At 44.4% G+C, this 27,956-nt stretch overlaps 1 protein-coding gene across 2 annotated transcripts in view; it reads left to right on the top strand.

Moving 5' to 3' along the window:
* Positions 1-27,956, top strand: part of nav3 (neuron navigator 3) — a 282,063-nt gene that overhangs the window by 56,233 nt on the left and 197,874 nt on the right. Inside the window, exons 2-3 of one of the 2 annotated variants that reach the window (XM_057021866.1) lie at positions 5,588-5,677; positions 17,269-17,725. In XM_057021866.1, the coding sequence (XP_056877846.1) occupies positions 17,510-17,725 (216 nt within the window). In that variant the 5' untranslated portion in view covers positions 5,588-5,677; positions 17,269-17,509. Of the gene's footprint in view, positions 1-5,587; positions 5,678-8,401; positions 8,623-17,268; positions 17,726-27,956 lie in introns of those variants that run through there. The other variant, XM_057021867.1, reaches the window with a different exon arrangement.

The raw sequence follows: 27,956 nt of genomic DNA, 5'->3' as shown, positions 1-27,956 counted from the left end.
GAAGAGGCATGGCAATTTAATTAGAGCGCCCCGGTAAAGTGAATTCACTCTTCGCTGAAATTGAATTTGCATCGAGCGACCCCTGGGCTGTTCATTTTCCACGACAGGCGGACTGACACACCTTCGCTGGCGTTCCCTGTAATGCTAAGATACAACACTGGTACTAACAGCTTCATAGCGGCAGCCAGCGGATTTGTTCAGACGTGGGTTCGGAGCCGGATTGCAATGGATCCATGTGGGGTGAGGACGATGGCATTGATTTGAAGTGATGGATGTCGCTTCAGGCCAAACAGGAAACAGTTCATTCATATTTAGGGACATTTAAGGCCACGTTACAATTACAGTGCCGTCAAGGACAGAATCATTCTCCAACATGCCAAACGGAGTGCGACTGTTGTAGCACAACAACGCCACGGGTGGCTCAAAAGCAAAGGCCTGGACTGGGCCCTTAAAGCTCCTGAATCATGGGGATTTTTAAGCACACACCTGGGAGTTAGAGGCATAATGGTGCCGCGCTGAATGGCTTGGACGGCGCCCAACGAGATCAGCCTACCAGAAGGTATTTAAGGCGTGTCTTCAATTATTCATAATGGTGCTAATCCTCTTGATGTTGCTTTTATTAGCTTGTCTTATTTACTGCGGTTGCTCTGGGACAACACCCCCCCCCCCTCCCCCCATGACTGTGATCGCTTGTCTAATTAGTTTCTTGTCAACACTTTCTGATGTGATTCTTTAATGCAACATCAAGCTCATTTGCCTGATCATTAAAAACAGGGGCTTGAATAGATAGCTCAATTTTGTTTCATAGGAAATCACCCCCCTACTAATGCATTCTGGTACATTTAGTTATTTTCTCTGGTATGTAATGAAACCCATCTTCTGTTAATTGTCATAATCTCTTAAAGGCACAGTCACTTTTCCATTTACCTCTTCATTACCTCAAATAATCTCACTCATAATTTAATCTCCCCCCGCTGTTGTTTTGGGCTGCCATTGTGGAAAGAAGCACAAATGAGGCAATCTGGCCTGTCTCGCTCTAACAGCGAGCTCAACCTGGTGATCGTTTCCTCACCATGGGAGACAATTTACCTCATGCACATGAATTTATGCATTACGGTATTTTCTCACATTGAACATAGATAATGATCCCATGAGGGCCTTTCTGAAAGGGGAGACATCCAAGTTGAAGAGTTTTTCCTGCCACCGTTGCTAGTTGCGGTCAGGCTCTGGGTTTCTGTAAAGCCCCCAGAAACAGTTTTGATTGCAACAGATGAAAAGAACAAATTAATCCTTTACATAAACAGGGTTATTAACAAGCTTTCAAAGCTGGAATATTTACACATACCAAAACCATGCTTATTTATTAAATCAGACTGAACGCCCTCATTATTGGAACCCGCTTTTGCTAGTAAACGCATTAGCTTTAGCTACAGACAAAAGACATTATTTTAGCACTGTTCCAACGTAAACTGAGACCAAAATATATACAAAATCCAACATTTAAACAGACTTGAGCCTTGCTTCTAACTTCCTGTTGCCGTTGTGCACGTTAAACTCATTCATTTGGAACTGATGCATGAAAACCGAGAAAATGCCAATTAGAATATTAACAAAATTATGTCAAACATGGATTTTAATAACATTTTTTAACAATTTCGGCCTGATGACTGCAAACAATGAGTGCATGTTTCCTGATCATATTACAACATTAATATGAGCTCAAAAGCAGCCAGGTTGATGGTAAGAACAGAAATCCATCCTCCTCAAGCCACTAATTCTCCACAGGGCCCCTAACCTCGACGGCAGCTTATGCTTATGTCATCAAGATGGATCAGGAGAAAATGAGACGTGAGAAGACAACGGGGACTGGTGCGAGAGGGGCACTGGCGGGTGGGGGTTGTTTAGGTGGGGTTTAAGCTGAGTATTCAATCACTAGCTTTCTACTCACGCCTGCCCATTATCAGGGTATAGCCTTCATCACACCCATGATATTGTTATTAATGGATTTGGTTATTGCACCATTGTGACCAGTCGTTATTGTCTCAGCAGACCCCTGTGCTGCCCTGCACAGCTCTAAAATGAACTTTAGTATTTATTTAGAGGTTTAGAGTAGATAGGAAATGTCTCAGACTAAAACATGCATAAACAATGTGTGATTTGATACTAAAATGAAATCCGACAGGAGTGTTTTAATAAACACCTTTGCTCCATGAAGGAAGACTCTTTCCTTCATTGTTTTGATTTTGTACACAGTCTGAAAGAAAGGATTTTAATTATATGTTGTGTCGGCCTTCAGCCTCCAGCCTGGGAGGCTGCCCAAACACCAGACAACCAATCAAATCACGTGCTACAGCACAACAAATCGTTTGAAATACGAACCTGCTAAGCGAGCTAAAGAGCAAACATTATTGCTATATTGTGAATATTTCAGCTATTCAATTCCATCAACTATTGCAAAACGAGAGCTTGATTTGGAAAATTAATATATATACACACACACACACACACACACACAATATATCATCATTCGTTTTCTCACCAACCTGCAAAGGATTAGTCTCTAGTCAGTCCTTCTCGTAGAGCTAGTTTTTCTGACATTATAGCTTACCAATACTAAAAGCAGTGCTATAGCAGAATCTCAGGCATAGAAATACAATTAGCCTACTTGTTAGTTGTTTAGAAACTTTTTAGTCAATGCTTGACAAGCATCAACTGCAAGTTGCTGCTAGCGTTAGCTTAGCTAGTTTGCTGATATAAGAAGGACTGACTGGTTGTCGTTGAGGGCGGCGCCTGGGCAGCCTGCCAGGCTGAACAGCAGCTGGAGGCAGTTTCCCCCTGGAGTGTGTTGTGTAAATGTACGTGTAAAAAAGGTCCACCACTGAAAGATGAAGCGTCTCACCAAAATTCTTGACCCTTGAACCTCTGCTGTGTAGGCCAGCGTATGCACACTCACTGGACATGCCCTTTAAAAAAAAAAAAATCCATTAAAACCTGTTACAAGACTCCGGTGCACAGAGAAGAACCACTGAGCCTGTTACACAAGCTGTCACTCTCATCTCCATCTCCCAGCGGATATCCACCTTTAGCTGGAGAGCGCCGCAGCCTCGGAGGATATTACTAGTGATTAAAGAAGAAGACCAGAGGTCACGCACGTCCCAAGTCCGTCCTTTTAAAAAAAGGAATCCATCGGCAGCAGCGTTTGATGATGAGTTTAGGAAACCATCCAGCACTGAATAAACCACCTTCATAAAAGAAGATGGCTTCATATATGTGAAATCATATCAGAGCATTCCAGAGTACAATTTCCAAGGATTGTGTTGCCATTGACTCTCAGTCCTGCCACCCTCCAGAGATCCCAGCGATAAGCTTCCAGTGCTTAATGTTGGGAATATTAGCTGACACGAACACACCCACCAGTATTCCAGTTCATCTTTGTTTGACATCTTTTTCATCTGTGAATTCTAAATGGATGTAAAGCAGGTGATTACTGGAGGCGGAGCCTGTCACAGGGCAATTTTCCACTCCGAAGAATCTTATTTTTCCACACAGGCTACTCTGTTGTGCAGCTATATGCAAAATCATGGTTGAGTTGGTAATGATCTTTAGTTTTCTACCGAGCCCAAGCATTGCTGTTTTTCAGTGTTTTAGAATGACATTTGACCCATTTTTCACTCACTGAAATACATTAAAAAGCAAAATAATGCCATGCAAATAAGTAAGACTTTGCATCAGAGTTCTGGATCTTAAGATAACCTTTAATCACAGCACAATATACACCTGGAACATCACACAAATGACACAATTGCAGCATTAAGTGAAAAATAAGAAAAGCACAGGTAGCAAAAATATATAAATAAATAGATCAGCTACACATATCTAGACATGTCAAGCTACATGAGGTGAAAAGACACCTATCAAAAGATTCTTTTTCTTGACAGCTTTATCCCTATCAGGGGTCACGGGGAGGTTGTTGAAGTCTGTCCCAGCTACACATGGCAGGGTTCAACCCTGAATGTCAGCCACTAGGTGTATCCAAATATGTATATCAGTATGTATGTGTGTAGATATATATATCTTATATATATATATATATATAACACACCGGAAGACAGTGGTGGTGATAGATGTAGCAATCCCAAGTGATAGCAACATCAGGAAGAAGGAACACGAGAAGCTGGAGAAGTACCAAGGGCTGAAGGAGGAGATAGAGAGAATGTGGGGCATGAAGGCAACAGTGGTCCCAGTGGTGATCGGGACACTAGGGGCAGTAACACCCAACCTGAGTAGATGGCTCCAACAGATAGCAGGAACCACATCAGAGATCTCTGTCCAGAAGAGCGCAGTCCTAGGAACAGCTAAGATCCTGTGCAGAACCCTCAGACTCCCAGGCCTCTGGTAGAGGACCCGAGTTTGAAGGAAGGAGGCACCGCCCAGGAGGGCGAGGAAGAGATTTTGTTTGTTTGTTTGGAAGAGCACATGGTCATGCTCATAAATGGTGCAATAACCAAACCTCTTGCCTCTTGCCTTTTTGAAAGCCCAGAAAAGACATTGGCGTGTTTAAAGTGCCTTTGGATTTACTTGAAAAGTAAAAAAAAGAACCATTTTGTGCTCTCACTTAATAATAAGAATTTGTTTTTTGTTTTTTGTTTTTTTAAAAAAAAAGCCTTATCAAACAGTACCTGACTCATCTCATGTGCAGGTTCCCTTTAGCACCACTTTGAAATATTCCCACCGTGGACACTAATGAGAAAGTTGGTATGTTGCCAGCAGCGGTAATGGAAAGGATCCCATCCAGCATCTGGATTAAATTGGTCAGAGTTGATCTGATGTTTTTTTTAAATTTCTTACAATAATTTCTCTAGTTAGCCAAAGATTTTTGGCACAACATTGGCATTAGTTATAGCATCCATTTAGGAAATTGTGTTTTTTTTTTGCCCTAAGGCCTCAGTTTTCATTTTTAATCTCAGGAGGAATCGGACCAAATTAACACAAATCCTCCATTTCTTTGTATCGTGGAGACATTTCCAAGTGGTTCCTAGGTATCCTGACACCTTTAACCTAGCCAGTCTTCGTTTTCCCCACCTCTCCCTTGGATTCCCATCATCACTGTCAGGTCTTGAACGGGCTCCTCCAATAATCAACATATTTTATCCTTGCTTTGCCAAAGAAAAAGGCCAAAAAAAATCGTTTGAAAGTGGCGGGATAGAGGTGAATAATTCTTACAAAGTAAATGTGGTTTCAGAACGGCGAGAAGGGAAGATGCAACACCTTGGTGTGGAACATCCGCTACGAGAACGCAGAAAATTAACTTTTTTAGCTGTCAAACCTTCGTTGCTTTTAAGCCCTCCTGGATTGGATAAACCTTCGGTCACAGAGTGATAGAATTCCCGGGGGATTGTTGGGGGGGAAAAGCTGGGAGCTGCGGGAGGTAGGGGTTTACCGTCTAACTGGATGAAGAAATAATGTTCTGCCTCTGCAGTTTGAAACTCTTGAGCTGCCTATCTACAAAGAACGAACCCCCCTAAAACTCAAGCAAATCGAATGCTTGTTTTTCATTTACCTTGTCTTGTGTATCACACCTTTGCAGGATCCTTGGAGCAGTGGCGCCTGCTGAGATGATTACAGATACCCGGTCAGTGGGAAAACGTTGATGTAACTTCAGGAATCCTCGATTGATGTAGGTACAACTGCCTTTTGCTCCTGTTTTGTTCACCTGTAGTTTACTTTAAATGGTGTCCTGACTCTTGACCAGGGATCAAATGCACAGATTTATCAAGGATCCGCATTTATCAAAACCTCAACACCAGTGTTTTAGGGCTAAAATAATATCAGCGTTGGGGGGAAATGGCCTTTTTAAAAATCTTTTTTTTTTAATCATCCCAGTACATTTCCTCTAAAAAAATGATGAAATTTTTGCCTGTTTATCAGGTATCGGCGTCAGACGCGAGAAGCAGGAAATTGTTCGTTTTCATTTTTTAAAAACTACTTAATGAAACGAAAACATTGGCAAATAAAGAGGCGCAACGAAAATCGGAGTACACTTACCGGCATGTACGCAACCGGACTTTCTGTCTGCAAAGGTGTTTGCGGTAGTCAGATTATGGGAGGGGCCAAGCTGTCCCCGAACGTACGGCGTCAATTGGCACTAATTTACTTGGTTTTACACGTCACCACAATCAATAAAGAAGTAGCGAGGTATCAGCCACAGCTAAATCAACGAGATGAACGAGTTTATGTGTCAATAATGCCGCGTCTGAGAGCTACCATGAGCACGTGAGGAATGTATATTGCAACGGTCTCGCGCAGGATGTAGCCAGTCTTTTAAAAATAAATCCCCATTTCGGGTTTTGAGCTACTTCGTCCAAATGCATTTGACGTAATCGAACTACGGCAGGAATTCGATTTCCCTGCGTGCTTGTTAACGCACTTGTTGATTTGTCAGCAGTTTTAATCCAAATGCATGACATCACTGTAGTAAACAGTCATGCAGCTGTAGATAAAACATTATATTAAATGTCTTTAATGTTAATCAGAACCTTAAATCAATACAGTTTTTTGAATTGCACATACTTTTATTCACCACAGTAATTATGTGTACCTCTTTCCTCACCCTTGTGACATACAGGAGATGCTCTTGCGCACATTTGCATTGCTGATAGGTCGTTGCTCTTGACTTTGAGATCAGCACCATCAGCGAGAGGCAGAATCACTTTACAGGATGTCATCAGATCAAACTGATCCGATGGTGTTTTCTAGCCTGAGCTTGAGTCTGGACTAGCCCGGAGGCCTATTATGAGCTACTTCTGCACTCTTTCTATGACTCTTTAGTTGTACATTATTGGCTTCATTAACATCCAACGTCACGTTATTGTGACTCAGAGGTTATCGGCGCAGTGAATGAACTGGAGTTCCTAGCAAGCCGAGTCTGCCAAATGAGCCATTCCCAAACACAAGGCCGCTGGAAAAACAAAAACAGTTAGGGTGCATTACAGCAAATCTATCCCAACGTATGAAACGATAAGCTAGAAACAGCAACCGTTGCTCATTTTCTGTACTTTTCTGACTTATCTGTAGCACCGGCTTCCCAGGCACCGGTGAGCTGTGTGAGAATTCAGTCGATCACGAACCCGCCGTGGATGGAATTCATCTAAATTGAATAACCTAGTTTGTCCTCCACGTTTGCTGCCTTCATCTGCAAAAAGGGTGTCGTTTATGGGTTTAATCTCTATTCCTTTTCTCTGCCATGAAGGGCCTTCATTCTGACTGACACACAGTTCTGCACAACAAACACAGTGTTGCCATGGTTACCATCTATCTGATCAGGCTGCGCCACACCCACACACTCCTGAAACTCATTTCAATATCTCATATTCTGCCGTGCTGTGGCGTTTATGCAATTTAAACCAACAACTGCTACGTGCCAAAACAAGCCACGAGGAAATTCGCGTGACCCTGTTTGAAATATAGGTATAAAATGAGTGAATTGCAGTTACTGACATTTATGTGACACCACAGCCATTGAAAGCGTAACCCCACACCCCCCCAATGTCTGCCAGAGCATTCAGAAGCTTTTCAGATGCACCAGATCAGTGTTACCTTCTTCATATTTGGAATTTCCGTGATTCCGACTCTACCCTACTGCAGCCCACTGAAGGTGCTTTGAAGAATCTTTTTTTCCCAGCGTTCTGCTCCCATCCCGGTGTTCCTACTGGTGTCTCCACATGCCGCCTCTGTGCTCTTTGTTCCACTTCATTGGGGTGTGTGCTCATGTGTGTCCGCCGCTATGCAACCGTGCGCACGGATGCGAGTGCGCACCATGAGAGCATTTTGAGGATGTGTTGGATCTCTGTGTTTACTTTCCTCGTCCTGTCTTCCCCGTGCGACTGTCTGTCATTACTGAGGTTTGAAGTTGGATGTCAGGCTGTTTTGCACCCGCGCGCGCATGTGCTGGGGGAGGTGGGGGTGTGTGAGATGGGGAAAGGTAGGGTGTGTGAGTGAATCCGTGCAGGATTGCAGGCAGTGTGTGAGTGGGAGTATGCTGAGCTGTGTTCAAGAAAAAAACACACATACACTCTTTGCAGTTGCATGCACGCGTGCATGTATATTACATGCTTTTGTAGGTGTGTGTGGTGTAGAAAACCCTCTTACAGACATACACACAACTCCGGGGAGTAGCATGTTCATTATTCTTCCTAAGAGAACCATTAAAATTTCATCAGTGCGGGCAATCTGTAGTAGGACGAGGGAAGGAGTGCGCGTGTGTGGGAGACGTGGCTCAGCGGCGAGGTGGGAGGGGGCTCCCATCCTCCTTTTCTTTTGCTTTATCACCTTCTCCGTTCCCTTGCTCTGAGCATGCCGACACACAGAATGCGGCTTCTCCAATGACGCCAGGCACCAGTGCTGCTTCCCTCCTCCCTCCATCTCTCCCACGTCATCCTAGCAGCGATACTACGACTGCGACGCCTCCTCTCTCTCGCGCGCGCCGGCACAGGAGGAGACTCAACAAGGGTTAACAAGTTGGATGCGCAGGTGGCTGTGGCTGCAGGTGTTTGGTTCTATTCTCTGTGGATCTTTGCCCAAGGATTGGGGGAGTTCTCTTTCGAAGTAACTGGGAAAGTACAGGTGAGCCGCACTTTGGATTCATTCCTCTGACTTGTTGACTGAAATAAGCCGCATGGATACGCACGTGTTGGCGTCATGCTAAAGTTGACGGAGTTTTTTTTTTTTTTTTTGGTGTTTGTTTTGATGTGTCCTTAATTAGACTGATCCCCCACGTTGTGCTGGTTCACCCTGGCTCATTAATGATCTTCCTTTTCCTGCATTGATCAGGAATGCAGGGAAATTAGCGGCGGCCTTTAAAGACAGCAGGGGGACGGGGGCAGAGGCAGACGACCCTGCATGTGTCTTTGTTTTGCTGGGATGAGTGCAAGTTGCTGCCTATCAGGTAGATCTCATGATGCTAATTTTGGCCCAAATGGATTTCCTCTGTGCTGCGAGGGCTTTTGGTTTCAGATGAAAGAGGTGTAGAGTTGCTGGGAGTGTGTGTGTACGTACAAGCAAGTGAGTAAAAGAGTTGCACACGTGTGTGCCGTTGCCGGTTGTATGGTTACAGTGTATGCGTGTGTTTTTTGAGCCTTCATCTGAGGAGGTCTTGTATGATCGATGGCGACTGACGGAGGGTGCGAAGTGTCTCGGGGAAGAGGTGGGGGATGAAGAGGCGAGGCTGTGGGATGGGGGAGGATGTGTCCCATCTTTGTGTATATGTGTGTATGTGTGTTGGTAGCGGAGCAGTTCATCACAGGCCGGCTAATGGAATCTGGGAGTCTTGAAGGGTCTTCTCCTGCTTCTTGTCCATAACCACACCTCACCCCCACCTGTCACTGCAGGATTCTGGACACCCCAGAGAGAATTCTGCGGACTCTCTCAGTGTCTCCATTCACACACAAGTCTGTGATCCATAACATTAACGATGGACAGACACACCGCTGCGAGTCGAAGTCAAGTTTCCAGATCGAATCTCAAATCCAGGAGTTTATTAGAGCTAAAAGTATATATGAGCAACAACCCCTTCTGCCCAAGACTTATATGCAACTAATCACCCATAAGTTGTGATTTTACTAATTTAAATCACTAATTAACACAATTCATATTTCCTAAGATCTAATACTATTCATAAAAATGAACAAGAGAATTTATAAAATGTAAAATTTCCATCAATTGATGCTGTCCACTATACTGGGATATAAAAAAAGCTGTTTCTTATCTTTTAACCACTATCAATGTACAGCTAGTGAGCCAAGTATGTGCAAGAACCATCCCGGGAGGCTGTTGTTAGACCCTGAACGGTCGCATTTTTAAAATCTTGGAACACTCCTGGAGTAGCCGATGTGCCGTGTCTGCTCCGCGCTCAGCAACCCCCCCTCCCATCCCCCCGCCCGCTAAAGCATTCGGTGGGATGATCGTGCCGACGAAATCAAGTGTTTCAGGGAGAAACTGAACAGAGGCGCTTAGGAATTCCAGTGGATTCTGACGCAAAAAATACTTTGTTGAAATTTAAAAAGTGGAGCAGACATTTGAGGATGCCAGCCGGGTGTTACGAACTAATGACCAGATAAATATCATATAGAATTATTCAAACTTCCTAGAAAATAAAACAGAGCCTGTTTGAAATCATGAATGGCTACTATCAGCTCTGTTCCAAACGCTTAGCAGACGGGTCTCAGCGTACTGTACGTAGGCACAAATTCTGCATAAAGGATGAGGAATATAATAACTGTCAGGATGGCTGAAGGGATAAGTGACAGGCGGATCTTGATGTTCACCCACCTTGGAATCCAGCTGAAACAGGCTGGATGCAGAAGATGTACTCACAGCTCCTAGTTTGTTCATTTCAATAGGTCGATGGGTAGTCAGAAGAGCCAGAACTCCTTGCTGTACCCTCAGCGAGCCTTTGGCTTTGCTTTAGTGTCACTGTGATATCCACCGTCTACAGGATTTGACCCCAAAATACTGCACAGTCAGCATTTTTCAATTCAGTCCATCTCAGGTGCCATTCAGACATCTTCTGGATCACAGAGCTATCCAAGGATATCCTGGCCATCACGGTGCAAGAGTTAGGAACACGCCTGAGACATGTGACCAATTCTGCACGCAAATGTTAAAGGATATGAATGGAAATCTGCAAAAACCTGCACATACCTGGAAGCTTTTTGCTATAAAGCAACAGTCTGAGCATTTCCAATATATTCAAGTTTATTTCTATAGTTTCCTCAGAAAAGCTATATTTAACTGTATTAATTTACACCCCCCTCCCAAAAAGAATGTATGCATTTTCCCCCACCCGTGAATTGCAACACTCTTGTCGGGGTCTCGGCGCGATTTCGTCGGGGCTCCCGAGGCTTCACGCACCATTGGGGGAGGGGAAATCTGCGCAGAACGTGTGCATGTGTCTCATGTTTCTGTTTGAATGTGTGATTGTTTTTGTTTGATGTGTGTGTTCATTTTTGGAAGTCGGAGCACAGGGAATCATGTAGGCTTAACTGGGAAAAAAAAGTGTCTCTACAACCTCCCCCAACCCCCCCGTTCCCACCACCACCACCCCAAGTCCTCCCCAGAAGCCGTCCCTGTGGGATTCACATGTTGGAAATGTTATGTAGCCTGACTACTTGTTTTATTTAACAGGGCGAGGAGCGTTTTGGTGCGGTTCAGTGGCGCCAATAAATCACTTAAGCAACGGCAACCTTCACAGATGTGTCGGTCATAAAATGCGCCTGGACAAATCTGACTAACCTGTTTGGTTTTGTCCAGACCTTCTGTGTGTGTTCAACAGGCCCTTGTGGCGAACCAGCCACCACACCTCTGTGCATAACAGATCCCCCCATCCACAATGGCATCATGGCTAATTGAGATGTTGCAGCCCTATCTTCCCATGTCTCTTTCTTTCTTTAACAGCTTAAGAAGCTGGCAGAAAAAAGTGAACAAAGATGTAACACCCCCCCCCCCCTCCCGTTGGCCCGATCCTCTGCCACCCTCCCCTTCTCTGTGATTCACCAAGCCATAATGAGATTTCATGTTAATCCCGACACAATATCACAAGATTACGCGCCTCCATAATTCTTGGTACAGGCACAGCCGACAGCGGAGAATGGGTTTGGCACATGCGGGGGGGTGGGGTGGGGGGGGTAGGGTGGAGTTTGGCAGCATGGAAGCGCATGAATGTAATCTAAGTGTAATTAGGTAGTAATGCAGCTTGATGGGTGGAATAGGGGTTTTGCTTTTTGCTTTCATACGCAGAGTTCCATCTTTGTCAAAAAGATTAAACTATTCTCAGAAAGGGGGGTGAGGGGTGGGGGGGCTACAGGAGACGACCAGGATGGATGTGGCTGTGTCCCAGCAAGATGATAGGGGAAGATGACGGAGTGCTTGGAAGGGTCAGAGGGTTAAGACAGAGCGGGGTTATTTATCTTAGAAATGGTGTTTTTTCCAGTCATAGCTTCAGTGGTCAGAGAATGATTCATGAAAATGGGGATCGTTGCACTTGGGCGCTTGGATTTCATTAGGAACTACATGAAGTATGATATTCTGTTGTGGGACACACGGAGACCAGGTCCTGCCTTAAAATGATCCTCGTGGAGGTTTTTATGAAGCCCAACACCAGGCGACAATCCAGATGCATTGGCCCGGCCTTAGTCATTACGCCACGTTTCACAGACAATAGCCATGTTTACGGGACCTTAATATTTTGGATGAAGTAGGAATCAATGCCGATTGAATTAAAACTGCATCACCTGAACATTTTAAATCCAATGGGGTCATTCAGAAAGAAATTTAATTCTGATTTATGCCGGTTGATTTTTATTAGATTCATGCAAGCTGTTAATCGATCAAAACATAGACAGAATCCATCCATCCATTCTGGGACAGGTGCAATTTGGACCCAAAAGCAGCACTCTGGAAGGCTGGAACCGTTGGTAGTGACCCTTTGTTAGTACACAGGCAAACAGGAACTCAGGCAGACAAGGAAACAGGAAAAAGTCCGTTCTTCAGGCAAATTACTGGGGCAGAGGGACAGGAGGGACCTGGGGGAATGGGGCTGTGACACATTCATTCATTCTCTGTACCATCGTCACCATTGATCAGGTTTTTTTTTAACACTAACAGTCTCATCACATTTGTCAGTCATACTTCTTGGTTCTTTTCCTTCTTGTGCACATGTGAAACATCATCAACCACAGTTCCAACCTGCGAGGTATCTTCCAAGTTTCCCTGAAGTGTACTCGCTCCGCCCCATTTATCAAGTATACATTTCATCTTAATTGTGTGGACAGCTAGGTATCCCACAATGCACTGCACCTTGGCTTACAGGAGCAGCAGCAGTGGGGGAAGGTGTGGATTTCAAAGTATGAACTCCACAAATTCACAAGTCTGTGTCTCCACACTGTGGATCGAGAACCAGCCAGAGAATGCAGGCACAGCTGGTCAGGTTGAGGAATGGGTTTCGGGTGGGCGGGTCTGGAGGAGCTATTTACTCTTTACTCTTACTCTTGTACTTCCTATCCTCTTAACACCTATGTGCTATCGCAAAATAAAATCAAGATTCAAAAGTTCTGTCGATGTTTATGTCACAATTGTACCCAATTGCTTGGAAAGATAATTACTCATAATCACTCAAGACATTCATCCTGAATTTACCCAGCAGCAAAGTCGCAATCAAATCTACACACTTCCTGGGTGCACACACACATTTGACAGGCATATGTGCGATCATTTAACAATCTATACTTTGCACGCTGTTAACAGTTTTGAATATTTACCTCTATTATTGTCCCATATGTTTTTCCATAGCTTTGATGTAAACACAGTGAAGTCACTGGTGTAATATATGTACAATACATTTGTGCTGTAGAGGATGTAGTAAAGGTACCGTATTTTCTGGACTATATGTCGCTCCGGAGTTTAAGTTGCACTAGCCAAAAAATGCATAATAAAGAAGAAAAATAGATATATAAGTCGCATTTTGGGCTATAAGTCGCATTTTGGGGGAAAATTTATTTGATAAAATCCGAGACCAAGAACATACATTTCATCTTGAAAGGCAATGTAAAATAATAATGGATTAGCAATAGGGCTACGGTATGCTAACGTAACAAATTCAGCGACATGAACTGAGTACGTGTCTGCTTTGTTAACGTAACATATTAACAGTTATTCAGATAACATAGCATAAAGAACATCCGAGCAAGTTTACCAAACAATCAAGTCTAACTCCATAGACGAAGCGCTGCTTCCTCTTCTGCGTCAATAAAGGAACTCGTTCCACAGGTACACGCGCCTAGAGCGCTCTCTTGTGGTTGTCAGTGTGAAAATAACGAACATGTGAAATTGTGTAATAATGTATTTATTTAACATATAAGTTGCTCCAGAGTACAAGTCGCACCCCCTGACAAAATATGAAAAAAAGTGCGACTTATAGTCCGGAAAATACGGTACTTGAGTATTCAGCAAAAGTCATGTTCCATATACCAGAACTGATGTTTATATATATATATATATATATATATATATATATATATATTTGAACAATGAGCTAAGAGCCGCTTCTTAGTCAGTGAGGTTGTGGGGTTCCACCGAGCCGGTATGACTCAGTTAATGTTCCGCTCATACCGAGGTGTAGGCATATATGCGTAAGGAGCCTTGCCTAAGGGCTCACCTGGATTCGAACCGACAACCTTCCGCACCAAAGTCAGTGGCGTAAACCAGTCCAGTCCAGTCGCATAAGGAACACGAGAAGCTGGAGAAGTACCAAGGGCTGAAGGAGGAGATGGAGAGAATGTGGGGCATGAAGACAACATTGGTCCCAGTGGTGATTGGGACACTAGGGGCAGTAACACCCAAGCTAAGTAGATGGCTCCAACAGATACCAGGAACCACATCAGAGATCTCTGTCCAGAAGAGCGCAGTCCTGGGAACAGCTAAGATCCTGTGCAGAACCCTCAGACTCCCAGGCCTCTGGTAGAGGACCTGAGTCTGAAGGAAGGAGGCACCGCCCAGGAGGGCGAGGAAGAGATTTATATATATATATTCTACGGTACTCTTTAATATCCATTTGCTGTAAATGTTACAAAAGTGTCATTTTTGCATGCTAACAGAATATCATCTTTGCAGAAGGTTTTCTCCATCATTGAAGAGTAGAAATCCTTATTGCCTTTATTGGATATCTGGATAATTAATGGTTCTTCCGGGGCGCCACACAGAGGCTGGTAGGGCTCCTGCTACTGTCCCAGTTCTTCAGAATATATCTGTCAGCCCTTTCCCAGCACCTCCAGTATACGTCCCTCCTCATACATGCATATTTGTTTTTGAAAATAAACAATGGAATACTGACAGGGTCATGTTTGCTTGATTGGAATTAATCCCCACTGAGGCTGATTAAAAAGAGGTTTATGTCCAACTAATGCTGTAAGGCCATGATGGTATTTTAATGTGATGCAAGGGCATCATTTATCTTTCACCTCTGACCTATTGAAGTGATAATTTACACCGACCCCCCCCCCTTTCCCTCAGCCTCTCTGCAATCCCTGAGGAAATCAGGTCGGATCTTGGGCCGTCATTTACATCTCCTGGAATTAAAGCAGCCGTGTGGAGTCGCCCACCCCAGGTCTTGTGAATCAAACTTTATTGACCACTTCACGAATGACGGACACCCGTTGAATATAAAGCGGCAGCGAAAGGCCACTGGTTGTGGGGAAACGGTGGCGAAGACAGGAAGCAGATTCACCTGCGCGCCCAGCGCAAAGGCAGCAGGTGCCTCTCGTAAATTTGAAGCTTGAACTGCGACAGGACAAACACGTCTTGCAAGAATATAGCCACCTTCTGCTCCTGAGAACCGGTTCTCTGCCCAGTTATGACAGCAATAATTAAAGGTTCATTTGCTTAGAATGGACTGCATTTGCAATTTCATGTTGCAGTTTTAAGCTTTTAACATTAAATCCCTTGTATAAAATCCATAAAAATCCCTTACTAGTTTATATTGTGGCCAGTGAGCTCCCACAGTCAAATATTCAGGGCAACCATGAATGACTGAGGTTGTGTTTTGTTAAAAGTTGCCCCCCCTTCCCCCCCCATCCCCCCCCCCCCCCACACACACACACAAATTGTCTTTACACAGGCCTGATTGTCATGATACACGTCTCTTTAGCTGTGTTTAAGGTTTATGCATCACAACAGGAGGAAACACCCCTCTTACCCCATTGTTTTGCTGATTTGTTGTCTTTTAGGTATTTTTAAAGCTGTATTTCTCCCGACAGCTCACAGGATCACTATAGAATAAACAAGCATTGAACAGTCATTGTATATCTCAACAATGAATCAACGCATTTAATTTGCCTTACCATTTATTTTCCCATTTTTGCCCAAATGAGTTATATGGGATTTAACTGTGAGTGCAGCGGAGTTGCACCTTTGTTTTGTTGCTTCAGTGCGTGTTTGCACCTGGGTAAGGACGCTCTCTCCCTGCTGCTGCCTGTCAGGAAATGAACAGATGGGGAATAACCTTTGACTCCTGTAGCTTAAAATTGGAGACTGTCTTGAGTCAAAGTGCCAGAATAGCACTTCCTTGCGGGACAAAATGAACCAAGCTTTCCACTGTAATTTCTTTTGAAATATGCAACAGGACAAGGGGCATAAATTAGCAATCATGCACTATGCATGAATTCATAAAGCACTATTATCCCACTACTGAGGGAAAATCCAGGAGCAATAGAGCTGAGCAAAGTCAGCATTTCTAGAATGTGGCATTAACACCGGTTTCAAAACTGTCTTCTAGTCTTCAGAGAGCACTTCCTTCATTTCTACGGCTGTAAAAATGTCTCCTCTTCACACACGATAGCTGGCAGCTAACAGTCACCGGGCTTGATTCATTAGGTCTCCTAAGAACCGTTTCTGAATTGGCAGCACATGACATGATTGCCCTTAAGTAACTGACAGTGTTGCTGTGTTACATGGCGCTGTGACGCTGGCTAAGTGTTCTGGGACAATGGAAACTGCTAACATGTGACTAGTGTTAGGGGAAGCCATAAAAGCAGGCTGTCTGGAGGTGGAGGGGGGTGTCCCAGATGGCTTTTCTAACAGCCTCCAAGGATTATTTTAGTGGCTGTTCAGCCAAACGACTTTCAAAGCTGAGAATATTGATTGCGTTGACACTGAGTGTGTTTGATGCTCTGTTTTTCTACATTCAGGAGGGGGCGCTGCTTTGATTTTCATTGAGAAACAAGCCATCAAATGCACATTAGAAGCTTCTGAAATGACAGATGTTGTGTTACAGATGATATAAGTAAACCGAAAAGACATTTTGAACCCTGGCAGAGTCCACCGAGGAACCAAGCACTCATCTTGTGGTAATTTCCATGCTTGGACTCTTCGCAGGATGCACGTTTGCCCAACCTCAGCATGACTCAAATGTTCCCCCCTTTTTTTTGGTGAAAAATCAGTTTGTAGAAGAAAAAAAGGCGGACAACAACCCCCCCCAAAAATCAAACGGCATGAAGTAGAAGGAAGCTTCTCCTTCCCGCTTGCTTTCAGAGCACCATGGCAACATTAACTTTGAAATGCAGATCCCCTCCACCATTTGTACAGAGCGGCACCAAAGGGAATATTGACTTTTTTCCAGAGACAAAGAACTGTTGTGTTAATTGTAGAGCTCAAATCATAACCCTCATTGTTTTTTTGGGGGGGCATTTCAATAAAGTTATGTCTTTTCTTTATCTCCAGATGAGGAGGGAAGTGCGCATGTGCTCGGACCAGAGAAGAAGTAGTTTAATAGTCCTATGATGTGCAGCAGCACATCCCGTAAATTGGAAGCCCTCACCAGCGTTCCCAGTGGCCATCATTGAATGAATTTCATCAAAGAGGTTCTCATGCTAGTTTTTGCTGCCTGTTTTGCCTCAGACTAGCTCCTGGGAAACTTTCCAAGCACCACCAATACTTCAAAAACAATTGTGGAAACCTCCGCATGCCATGGATCACCTGTGTCCGGATAAAGGCACGAGCCGGACGCAGGCCCTCATCGGCAAACTGTAGCCACCCGGATCCCCTTCAGCTTTTTTTTTTTTTCTTTCCTCTGAGTTTCCGCTGGAGTTATTCTTTACCCGGACCAGGGATGGATGTAGCAGAAGCCAGCAAGCATGGCAAGAAATCGACCAGTCAAAAGCTCGAGGACCAGAAAAAGGTAGGACGAATTTTCTTTGGATATCCTTTGAATACTGGATTAATTAGCTGCCTGGTTTGAATTTGGGCCCTGTAGCTGCTCTCGATTGGCCTTCTACTACCTTTTTTATGCATCCTTTAGCTAAAGGTATAGTAAATTGGTTGGGAGTAAGGCTAACCTAACCCTACTATGTCAACAGATTGACTGTAGAATTGTCCTACGCAGTATCACAGTGTACCTCGATGGAGAGCACCCTTTGAGTAGAGAAAGATGGCCTAGCCGAGGCTAATGCTCAGTCTAAACAAATATGGTGCTGTGCCCTCACAGGGGACACATTTATAAATAGCAGTAATGATTGGATCGATGGTAAATAGAAGCTCACAAACCGGCCTACTTCGTATGCCAGTGCCTCAATGCAATCAGAGACTGAATCACACTGAATAAATACTCCCGGACTCTCTCTCTCTCTCTCGCTCTCTCTCTTTCTCTCACTCACACACACTCTTCGTCTCTACCTCTGACCTGATTCGTCTAATGAAGTGGTTTTGATGAGTGCAATTATTGCCCAGGTAAAAGAGCAGCATTGTATATCAGGACTGACATCGGCAGCACATAAAAAGATCGTTTCACTTTTATATTTTCCCTTTTAAGCCCTAGTACCATCTTTTTTCCTTCTTTCATTTCCAGTTACAAATGTGGCGGCTGCATGTGCAGCCAGGCAATAACAAAAGGAAAGGTCTTTTCCATCCCAATCAATGTTTGAATGTTTCCAGAGCTTTAATGGAACATCTAATAGATAACAGTATCTGTGTGCACTCCAACAAATGAGAAGATAATTCGCCATTAAATGAAATATTCCTTCTCTGTGCAGTCAAATGTCTGCGGCTTTCATATAGATCGCAGGCCAAAATGGGGCCATATTCATACCAGCGGGTTTTTCTGTTGTTGCTACAGAATGGAAGCTGATTTTTCTTGAAAAGATTTCAGGATGAAATATTCATCGTATGAGGGACTTGATTTAGCTCGGTTTGACTACCAAAGTGGTCACTGCAGTACCAAACAAATGTTGATATTATTGTTCATTTTCTTCTTTCTGAATTCATTTTGGAAGGATTTCTGTAACTGCGTGAACATTATCCCTAAAGTCCAGTTATCAGCTATTTCATAGGGTGATGCTGACCCAAGCTAACAGACCACAGGGTGAAATGAAACTAAAGAGTGAATCTGCCTCGGTTCCGTTATTTGGGATTGAAGATTAGATTAGTTCTGAGGCTGTTTACAATTATAATCTCTCTGACTCACAATTCAGCAAACCCACAGCTGACAAACCTGGCAGTTAGATTTCACACCACACAGGCATGTTTAAGCGTGCAGTTGCTGTTTGAATGTTTAGCCTCTCCCTAAAACTACCCAGGGGTAGATATTTTACATCATTAAATGCTTGGAAGAAGGAAAAAAAATCCTCCCACACCTCTTCATCTCCTTTATTCCCCAGTCCCACGTGAATCCGGCTGCTCATTTTCACCTCCACTGCTGTGAATGATCAAGCAGAGAGTGATTATGACTGGACGGCTAACCTGATCCTGTGGGAATATTAGCTGGTAGCGATTGGTGGTTAATGGTCAGGGTTGTGTTGCTAAGGCATCTCCAGGAAGCACTCTGACCAGCCAATCAAACCAGTCAGTTTTCTGTGTCAAACGAACCATTTCTGCCAACGGTTGTTTTACTGAGGCGGTGTTCTTATCCTACGGAGCTGGCCGCTGGGATTCTGTTTTGTAGATGTCAAATCAAATCAAATCAAATCAATCTTTATTTATATAGCGTCTTTTACAATCAAAATTGTTTCAAGGCGCTTTCCAGAATCCCAGGGCCTGACCCCAGACAAGCAACAGTGGCAAGGAACAACTCCCCTTTAACAGGAAGAAACCTTGAGCAGGACCAGGCTCATGTAGGGGGACCCTCCTGCTGATGGGGGGCTGGGTAGAGAGGAGAGGAGAGAGAGAGGAGAGGAGAGGAGAGGAGAGGAGGAGAGGAGAGGAGAGGAGAGGAGAGGAGAGAATAGGTAGGAGAGGAGAGGAGGAGAGGAGAGGAGAGGAGAGGAGAGGAGAGGAGAGGAGAGAGAGAGGAGAGAATAGGTAGGAGAGGAGAGGAGAGGAGAGGAGAGGAGAGGAGAGGAGAGGAGAGGAGAGGAGAGAATAGGTAGGAGAGGAGAGGAGAGGAGAGGAGAGGAGGAGAGGAGAGAGAGAGGAGAGGAGAGGAGGGAAGAGGAGACCATTTCCCAGTGGGGTGACAGAGGCCTGTCAGGAGATGTTTGAAAGAAAAGTGGCTCCTCCCCCCCGTGGACGTCCATATGTGATGGTAACTGGAAGAGCGGCGAATAATTTCATAACAGATCAGCAGGTGTCGCTGGGATCAGAGGATTTGTTTACAGTTGGTGAGAATGTGCGACATATGGTGATTAAATCATTTACCTGGCAGGTTCCTATGCAGATGCACCCCCTGCTGTGCAGAACTGCAAACGCCTACATTCAGCAACAAAAGAAAAGTTTCTTCAGAGTAAAAGGAAAACAATACGCATTATTGATTCCCCCTTGTGCGGGAATTCTTGTCCACACACATTCACCGGGAGCTCTAGTTGAATTACAAGACTTCTTCTGCAGCTATCTAGACCCCCTCCTTACTGATATACTATTTGGGGTTGTCCAGCTGGAGTTCTCCAGGTGCTCCTTCAGGGCTCTCCATCTGGATATTTATAGTGTTTTCTGTTCCAGAAGCATTGGGGACTATCATCCTAGACTCATTTTTTTTGTACCGTGGTCTGAATCATGGCGTCTGCTGCTCTGGCCTTGGTGCTTCTTCTCCCGGGCTCAAAATAGATCCTGACCCTGACCACCCTGTTGTTCCTTTGAGATGCCATTAAAATGTTGTCAAGACATTCAAATATGAGAACTTTTTAAATGTGCTACTCTGTAAGTATAATTGTTCTGCTGTTATCTTCCTGTTGGACGGTATGTATTCATTTTTTTAAGTCTTCCTGTTCACTTCCTGTAACTCCTCTGGTTGTTGGTCCTGATTTTTAATTATAGACCTCAGCCTGTTAAAATGTATGATATGCTCTGGGTAGAGAGGGTCCCATAAAAATGCTTCTGTTGCTCCCAAAGCCAATATATCTACGGTTCATTGCAGCTAAAGCCTAGCATCAGCCCTGGAGAAGAGCACCAGAGACCCTCGGATTTTTCTGGCAATCATTTTAGGGTTCAGGCTTTCCAGGGTTGAAGCTCTAGGATGTGGCTAAAATCAGATGCAAGGTGATGGATTGCCCTGACCTATGCTGCATGCTAACATAACCCACCACCTAAATCATTTATACATGCAAAACCCTACACAGGTTAACATCCTGGAATATTACCATCATAAATAAGACAAGGCCACAAACAGATCCTCGTGCACATATGGAATCCCTCATCGCTCCGTAACGAGCATCACCTTGTCTGTACCTTTAACTTTATGTCCTTTATTATGCTGTTAATGGTGTCTCTATGTCCTGCTACACAAGGCTGGCCTGGCCATTAACGCTAACTGATGTTGCTAAAATATTGTCTAATAGATATTATAATTACGTCAGTAAAATGTTCCTCACCGTAGCCGCCTGCAGTCCATTTGTAATAACGGGTAGGAGGAGCAAAAAGTAGGAAGCCGATCATTTAAAAACAAAACCTTGAACCAAGAAGTGTCGTTTGTGGCCGATCAAGTCATTTATTTAGGTGTTTTCCATCTGCTGAAGTGGCGTAACGTCATTGTTTCAGGCTGCAAAAGGGGGAAAACATCTCCTTCTTGTGTCAACGTGTCCCCGCAGATGGTTTCTCGCGTGTTCTGCCTGATGCTTTTGATTTAGTGGGGTGGGGGGTGGGGGGCACCTATGGGCGTGGGTGAATTCTACATGCGTGCATTGTTGCAGCGAGGTTGTCATACATTATGCATGCTTAATTCACAGCATGTTGGAGGCTCTTTTGAAGCTGCGGCGGCGTGAACGCACCAGAGATGTGCTGTATTTCCTCCTAGCGCATCACTATTCAGGCCGTACGACCCCCCCCCCCCCCTCGTATACCGCCTCCTGAACCTTAATGGCAGATAACAGGATTGTCACGACAGCCGGGCAACGGCGCCGGAGGGCTTTCCGACACAGGTGCTCGCTCGTGACTGACGCAGGCTCCCACCACCCACGTGATGGAAGCAAAGTATCACTCGGTGCTACGTTTAGCCTCCATCTGCGGCTTGTGTATCCAGCCGTACAGATTACGTCCTCCGGGCGCTACAATTCAGCAGGTCTCTCTGTTTTGTTTAATTTACACTCTGAAGCTTTGGCTCACGCTCAAGGCTCCTTCACAGTGCGATTAAACGCCATTGATTTGTTTTGTGGTCGAACGCCAGGGAAAAAGAAAGCAGTTGACTAAACTGGATTCATCTCTTGGAAATGTGATCATCCTGAGCGGCATTTATTAATATCAGGATGACATCTGATGTGTTACGTCCCCATCTGTCCTCCTGCCATGAGTTCATTTCCTCTCGTTCCTACTGATGTGAAGAAAACGCTGATTTCTGCTTCACGCCAAATAATGAAAATTCCAATGTTTCCCAACTTCCTCCTGTTTATTCAAAAGGGAATAACGACTCTAGAAAGTGTAAATTAAGCACGCGATTGATTAGCCAGAGACTGAATTGGCGCAAGTTGCTTTTTACTTTGGACAAAGGCATAGACCAATTTGTTATTACATTAGATATTCATTTAGTTCTATACTAATATTTCTCTAATATTTAGCCAGAGCAATATTGTGAATATTGTGGCTGAAGACGGGCCGAAAAACACCAAGAAAATATTCCATATTTTCACATAAATGTATATCACCACAAGTTTCTGCTTAGTTATAGGCTCTGTTTAATATTACAATTAAAACATTGTTTTTGTTTATTCTGGCCAAGTCACCGCATGTTAAACATGCTGGATGCAAAAAATTAGAGACAGTTTTGATATTAACTTTAATACTGATGAATCGTTTTTTGTCCTGCGCTGACTTTTCAGGTTTTATTTGCTTTAAGTTACATGAAAATATGTTCTTATTGTAACACAGCAGTTTATCCTTTTGCCAGTTGAACCCAAATGACCCATCTGACCGACTGTAGTAGGTTAGCCTTGTTTACAAAGGGGAAACATTTAAGTTCTTGTATTACTGCACATTAAATTTATGTGTGATTGCGCAATAGTTGGTATCGCTGCCATGTGTGGCTTTTAGCTGAGAGACAGCAATTGCATTGAAAACAAATAAATAAGAGGCCGCCGTGGTGGATGTGGACATCCTGTGTCTCTGGGAAACTGACCTGTAGATGAGGCAGAGGAAGTTCACAGCCTAGCTGGGTTTACTCCGGTCCCGAGGCAGTTGCTGTGGTCCGTCCTCTCAGAAGAACCCTCAAGGTCGTAAGAAAACAAGGCCTGCACCCAACCACATAATAAGTATTTCCTTAACAACATGGCTGACATGATCACAGAAACCGCAAATTTGGCCTTGTTGAAAAAAAACCAAAAAACGAAAAGAGAAAATAAAAGAAGCTTCCTGGACCAAAGTGATGGCTCTCATCTTTAATTTCAGTGCAGTTTCTCAGCTGAGGGATGTTTCAGTCGTGGTTAAGTGATTTTGACAAGAAGATGGGGATTGCTGCTGTTTTTGAAAGAGCCGCAGCAACGCAGACAGTGTTTTGCTAACTGGATGTTAGCAAACAGATGAATAAAGGCGGGAGCGAGACGGATCCTGAAAGATGGGACGGTACACGATGACACCCAGTTTAGCGACACGTCTGCGAGGACAGGCCCTGGAGTCGGTTTACATTTTAGGACGTTCTGCTTTCCCCATTTTAGATGCAGGTTTTTACGACAAAGACGCGCTTTTTCACATCCGCGGAAACGCGCCATCTGATTCGAGTTGAGAGGAAACATGTCAAAAAATGGAGCCTTGTCCAAAAATATGAAAAAGAAAAAGCCTCAGAGGCAACAGACGAGCGGTGGCGTTCCGGTCACACGGAGGGTGATTGAAGGAAAGACGAAGAAAGAGGTTAGCGAGAGAGACAGAGGTGCCCTCCAGAGAGAGAGAGAGACAAAGGCAGAGAGGGAGAGAACTGAATTACGCCAGCTGGAGACTGGAGGAGAGAAAAGAGGGTTGAGTGGGAAGCGGAAAAAAGTGAGTCAGGGCACGGTGAGAGGACTGAACCCTGCGACGCTGCCGAGAGGCTAATGAAGATGCGCTGTCTGCACCCCACTGCTGCCTTGACACCGATACGGCCTGTATACTGGGAGGAATGGCGGGGTCGTCCGTTTGTCCTTATCGCCCATTGGCTGTTTAGAGAGTGTTCTGTAACCCTCATGGTGTTCGGTGGTGGACTTGTTGCTGTATGCGGCCGTGCCAATTTCAGATGACAAATCATTTCGACATTATTAATGAGGGACAGACATGTTGATGCGACCGTTATAACAGTTTAGCTCAATTTAGCTCATTCTCGGTGGGTTTTATTACCTTTTTGGGGGCCTTAGCTGCTGTCTTTTTGTCTTCCTTTAGGTTTTCCCTGTCTTCTTCTGCAGCTGGTCTAGCTGAAATATTGTTGAATGACTTAATATCCATATGGTAGTCGCCACTTACCCGCAGAGGTTACTGGACTGTATCCCTTTAGTTTCTATTTTAGGTTGGAATAAACCCTGGACAGGTCTCACACACGCTATGCCCGGAGACAATCCAGCGTCAAGTCAACATAACGGGAATGTTATTAGACTGGGAGGAAGACACCCATCACAGGACGAACATTCAAATTCCTCATAGATTAGCACCGTCAATCAAACCTAGAACTCACAACAAGGTGAATGTCCGGATTATGTCCCGTGATGTCCCTTATTGTCAGAGCAAATTTTCCATTTTTGCCTAGATGTGTTTCTCCTCTGTAAGACTAATGTTATTTCATGTCTGGCTCGACACGGGCTGCAGCTACAATCTCTGAAAGAAAATCAACATTATTCACGGGTGGGTGCTGGACAAAATGATATTTGTTTCCCACAGTAACAGCGTCATTTCTTTTGGCCCTTTCGTGCATCTCAGTGAGTGTCCCAACTAACTTCACAGATTTTATTAGATGAAGGCTCGTTAAAGACGATAAACTAGGCACCCCAGTTTCCTCCCACAGATGGGAAACAAGCATGTTTGAATGATTGGAAACACCAAATTTCCCACTAGTGTTAATCTGTACTACTGGCTGAGTCTGTAGCTCAGCCTGTAGCTCAGCCTGTAGCTCAGCCAGTAGCTCAGCTTGTAGCTCAACTTGTAGCTCAGCTTGTAGCTCAACTTGTAGCTCAGCCTGTAGCTCAGCTTGTAGCTCAACTTGTAGCTTAGCCTGTAGCTCAACTTGTAGCTTAGCCTGTAGCTCAGCCTGTAGCTCAGCCAGTAGCTCAGCCTGTAGCTCAGCCTGTAGCTCAACTTGTAGCTCAGCCTGTAGCTCAGCCAGTAGCTCAGCCTGTAGCTCAACTTGTAGCTCAGCCTGTAGCTCAGCCAGTAGCTCAGCTTGTAGCTCACTTGTAGCTCAGGTTGTAGCTCAGCCTGTAGCTCAGCCTATAGCTCAACTTGTAGCTTAGCCTGTAGCTCAGCTTGTAGCTCAGCCAGTAGCTCATCCTGTCGCTCAGCCTGTAGCTCAGCCTGTAGCTCAACTTGTAGCTCAGCCAGTAGCTCAGCCAGTAGCTCAGCTTGTAGCTCATCCAGTAGCTCAACCTGTAGCTCAGCCTGTAGCTCAGCCAGTAGCTCAGCCTGTAGCTCAGCCTGTAGCTCAGCCTGTAGCTCAGCCAGTAGCTCAGCTTGTAGCTCATCCAGTAGCTCAGCCTGTAGCTCAGCCAGTAGCTCAGACTCTAGTCCCCTATTGACTGTCATGCCATGTCTATAGGCGACTGGGCTGAGAAGAGGAGGTTTCTCAGTTCAAGTGCTATGGAAACACCTCCAGAGCACCACGAGGTACCACATAGTTCACATAGTTCCTGTCACACAGCTGGTGACTAATTCAGGGTACAGCGGTCAGCTCCAGAAAGAGATAGATGGCTGAATAGACAATTTCCTAAAACCCCAGCAGTAGGACCAGCACTCTGTGATTTCCTGGTTAACAGGTAGTTCACAGCAATAAAACTCCTTTGCCCACATACTAAAGCTGTTTTCCCCCCCTTTTTTTCCTACTAAACTGAGCACTCCCCTCCGACATGCCAGTTGGCGTCAGGTCAGGCCCAACTTCATGCCTGACACATCCAACATCTGGCTGCATTTTGGAGATGTGAAAGCGGAGCAAAAAAAAGAGAAAATAATCCCAGCTGCAATTGTATTTTTATTTTTTAAAGTAAACCACTGCTTAGTAGCTCTACCACACAGAGAGACAACATGCGTGTGATGAATAGTCCCCAGGTAATATACGGAAACCAATGTCTCCCAGCATCTGTTTCCCAACCGCGTGTCATTAATTCTGTCGTGATCTTTACTTAAAATGCACACGCGTGTTAGCGTTGTCAGTATTTTTAATTATAATCCAACTCGTTTCCGCTCAGACGTCTGTCAGGACATTAAAACTGCGCTACGAGCTGCTCACATCAGTGTTGTTCCCAGGTCATGAACAAGATTCCCGACAGACTGCCGAATGGGAAAGACAGGTGGAGGAGGTCATCTCTGAGGCGCTCCTACAGCGGCCTCTGCACTCTGAAGCATTCTGGAAATACTTTCCATTTTTGGAAGACTTGTTTGAGGAGATTCAACGGGCGAAAGGTGGAACCCTTTAGCGCTAGCCGCATCAGAGTGAGCACAGCAGGGAATGACTTTAACAGAATCACGCCTGTCATATCCAATTTAACCAATTTACCTCTCACGTAAGACGGGCCAATTGTAATGAATCACGAGGCAATAAGCCTGTACCGTAACCTCCGAAATGCTGCTTTATTGGAGAATACTATCGAGAGTTGTGCTTTTCAAGTGCTTTTCAGTGGCGCAGTGTGTTATTTTGTCGAAAATAATAGTTGACAGATCAACAAAACCATATGCGGTGACAATAATAATCTGACTCTGACAGCTACGGGCTGCATTATTCAACAGATTCAGAACAGATTGTTTTCATATCTCCAGATCTTTCCCCTGCAGCCTGCTTCTGCTGACAACTAGTCCACATTTTCCACAAACCTATTAAGCTAATGGCAAATCTTTATTGTGTCCTCATCCAGCATTGAAATGTAAACATAATTATTGGGAGGAAAGTACCGTATTTTCCGGACTATAAGTCGCACTTTCTTTCATATTTTGTCAGGGGGTGCGACTTGTACTCCGGAGCGACTTATATGTAAAATAAATACGTTATTACAGAATTTCACATGTTTGTTATTTTCACAATGACAACCACAAGAGGGCGCTCTAGGCGTGTGTACCTGAGGAACAGGTTCCTTAACGATGCAGAAGAAGAAGCGGTGCTTCGTCTGTGGAGTTAGATTGTTTGGTAAACTTGCTCGGATGTTCTTTATGCTATAGTTACCTGAATAACTGTTAATATGTTACGTTAACAAAGCAGACACGTACTCAGTTCGTTGTGGGTCATGTAGCTGAATTTGTTACGTTAGCATACCGTATCCCTATTGCTAATCCATTATTACTTTAAATTGCCTTTCAAGATAAAATGTATGTTCTTGGTCTCGGATTTTATCAAATAAATTTTCCCCCAAAATGCGACTTATAGTCCAGTGCGACTTATATATCTATTTTTCTTCTTTATTATGCATTTTTTTGGCTAGTGCGACTTAAACCCCGGAGCGACATATAGTCCAGAAAATACGGTACACAAAAAATAGCAAAAAACCCTCCTTGAATGTTTCTGAATCCATTTCATTTTCTGGCCCATTACTGCCGCGTCGTTGCACCGTTTCGCCTGAGTAAACAACTCGTATTGTCGGATGCAGGAGGAAAAAAAATGCAACGCGGTGACGTTAGATGAGGACCGCGACGTTCCGGGAAATAAGATGAACGCTTGTTGAAAGAACGCTGACGGAATAACAGAATAACAAGTCAATACCGACTTAAGTTGGGAAGTTGCCTTAAGGGTGTCAGGGGTGCAAGGTTAAAATGCTCGACTACAGTTTCAGGGGGATCGCTGTGAAAAGTGTCCAGGCTGTTGACTGCCATTGATTTTCTTTTAGCCCTCAGCTCAA

The sequence above is a fragment of the Takifugu flavidus genome, chromosome 22 (genome assembly GCF_003711565.1).
Source record: "Takifugu flavidus isolate HTHZ2018 chromosome 22, ASM371156v2, whole genome shotgun sequence".
In the NCBI taxonomy this organism is placed as follows: Eukaryota; Metazoa; Chordata; class Actinopteri; order Tetraodontiformes; family Tetraodontidae; genus Takifugu; species Takifugu flavidus.
This window is presented reverse-complemented; position numbering and strand designations above follow the sequence as displayed.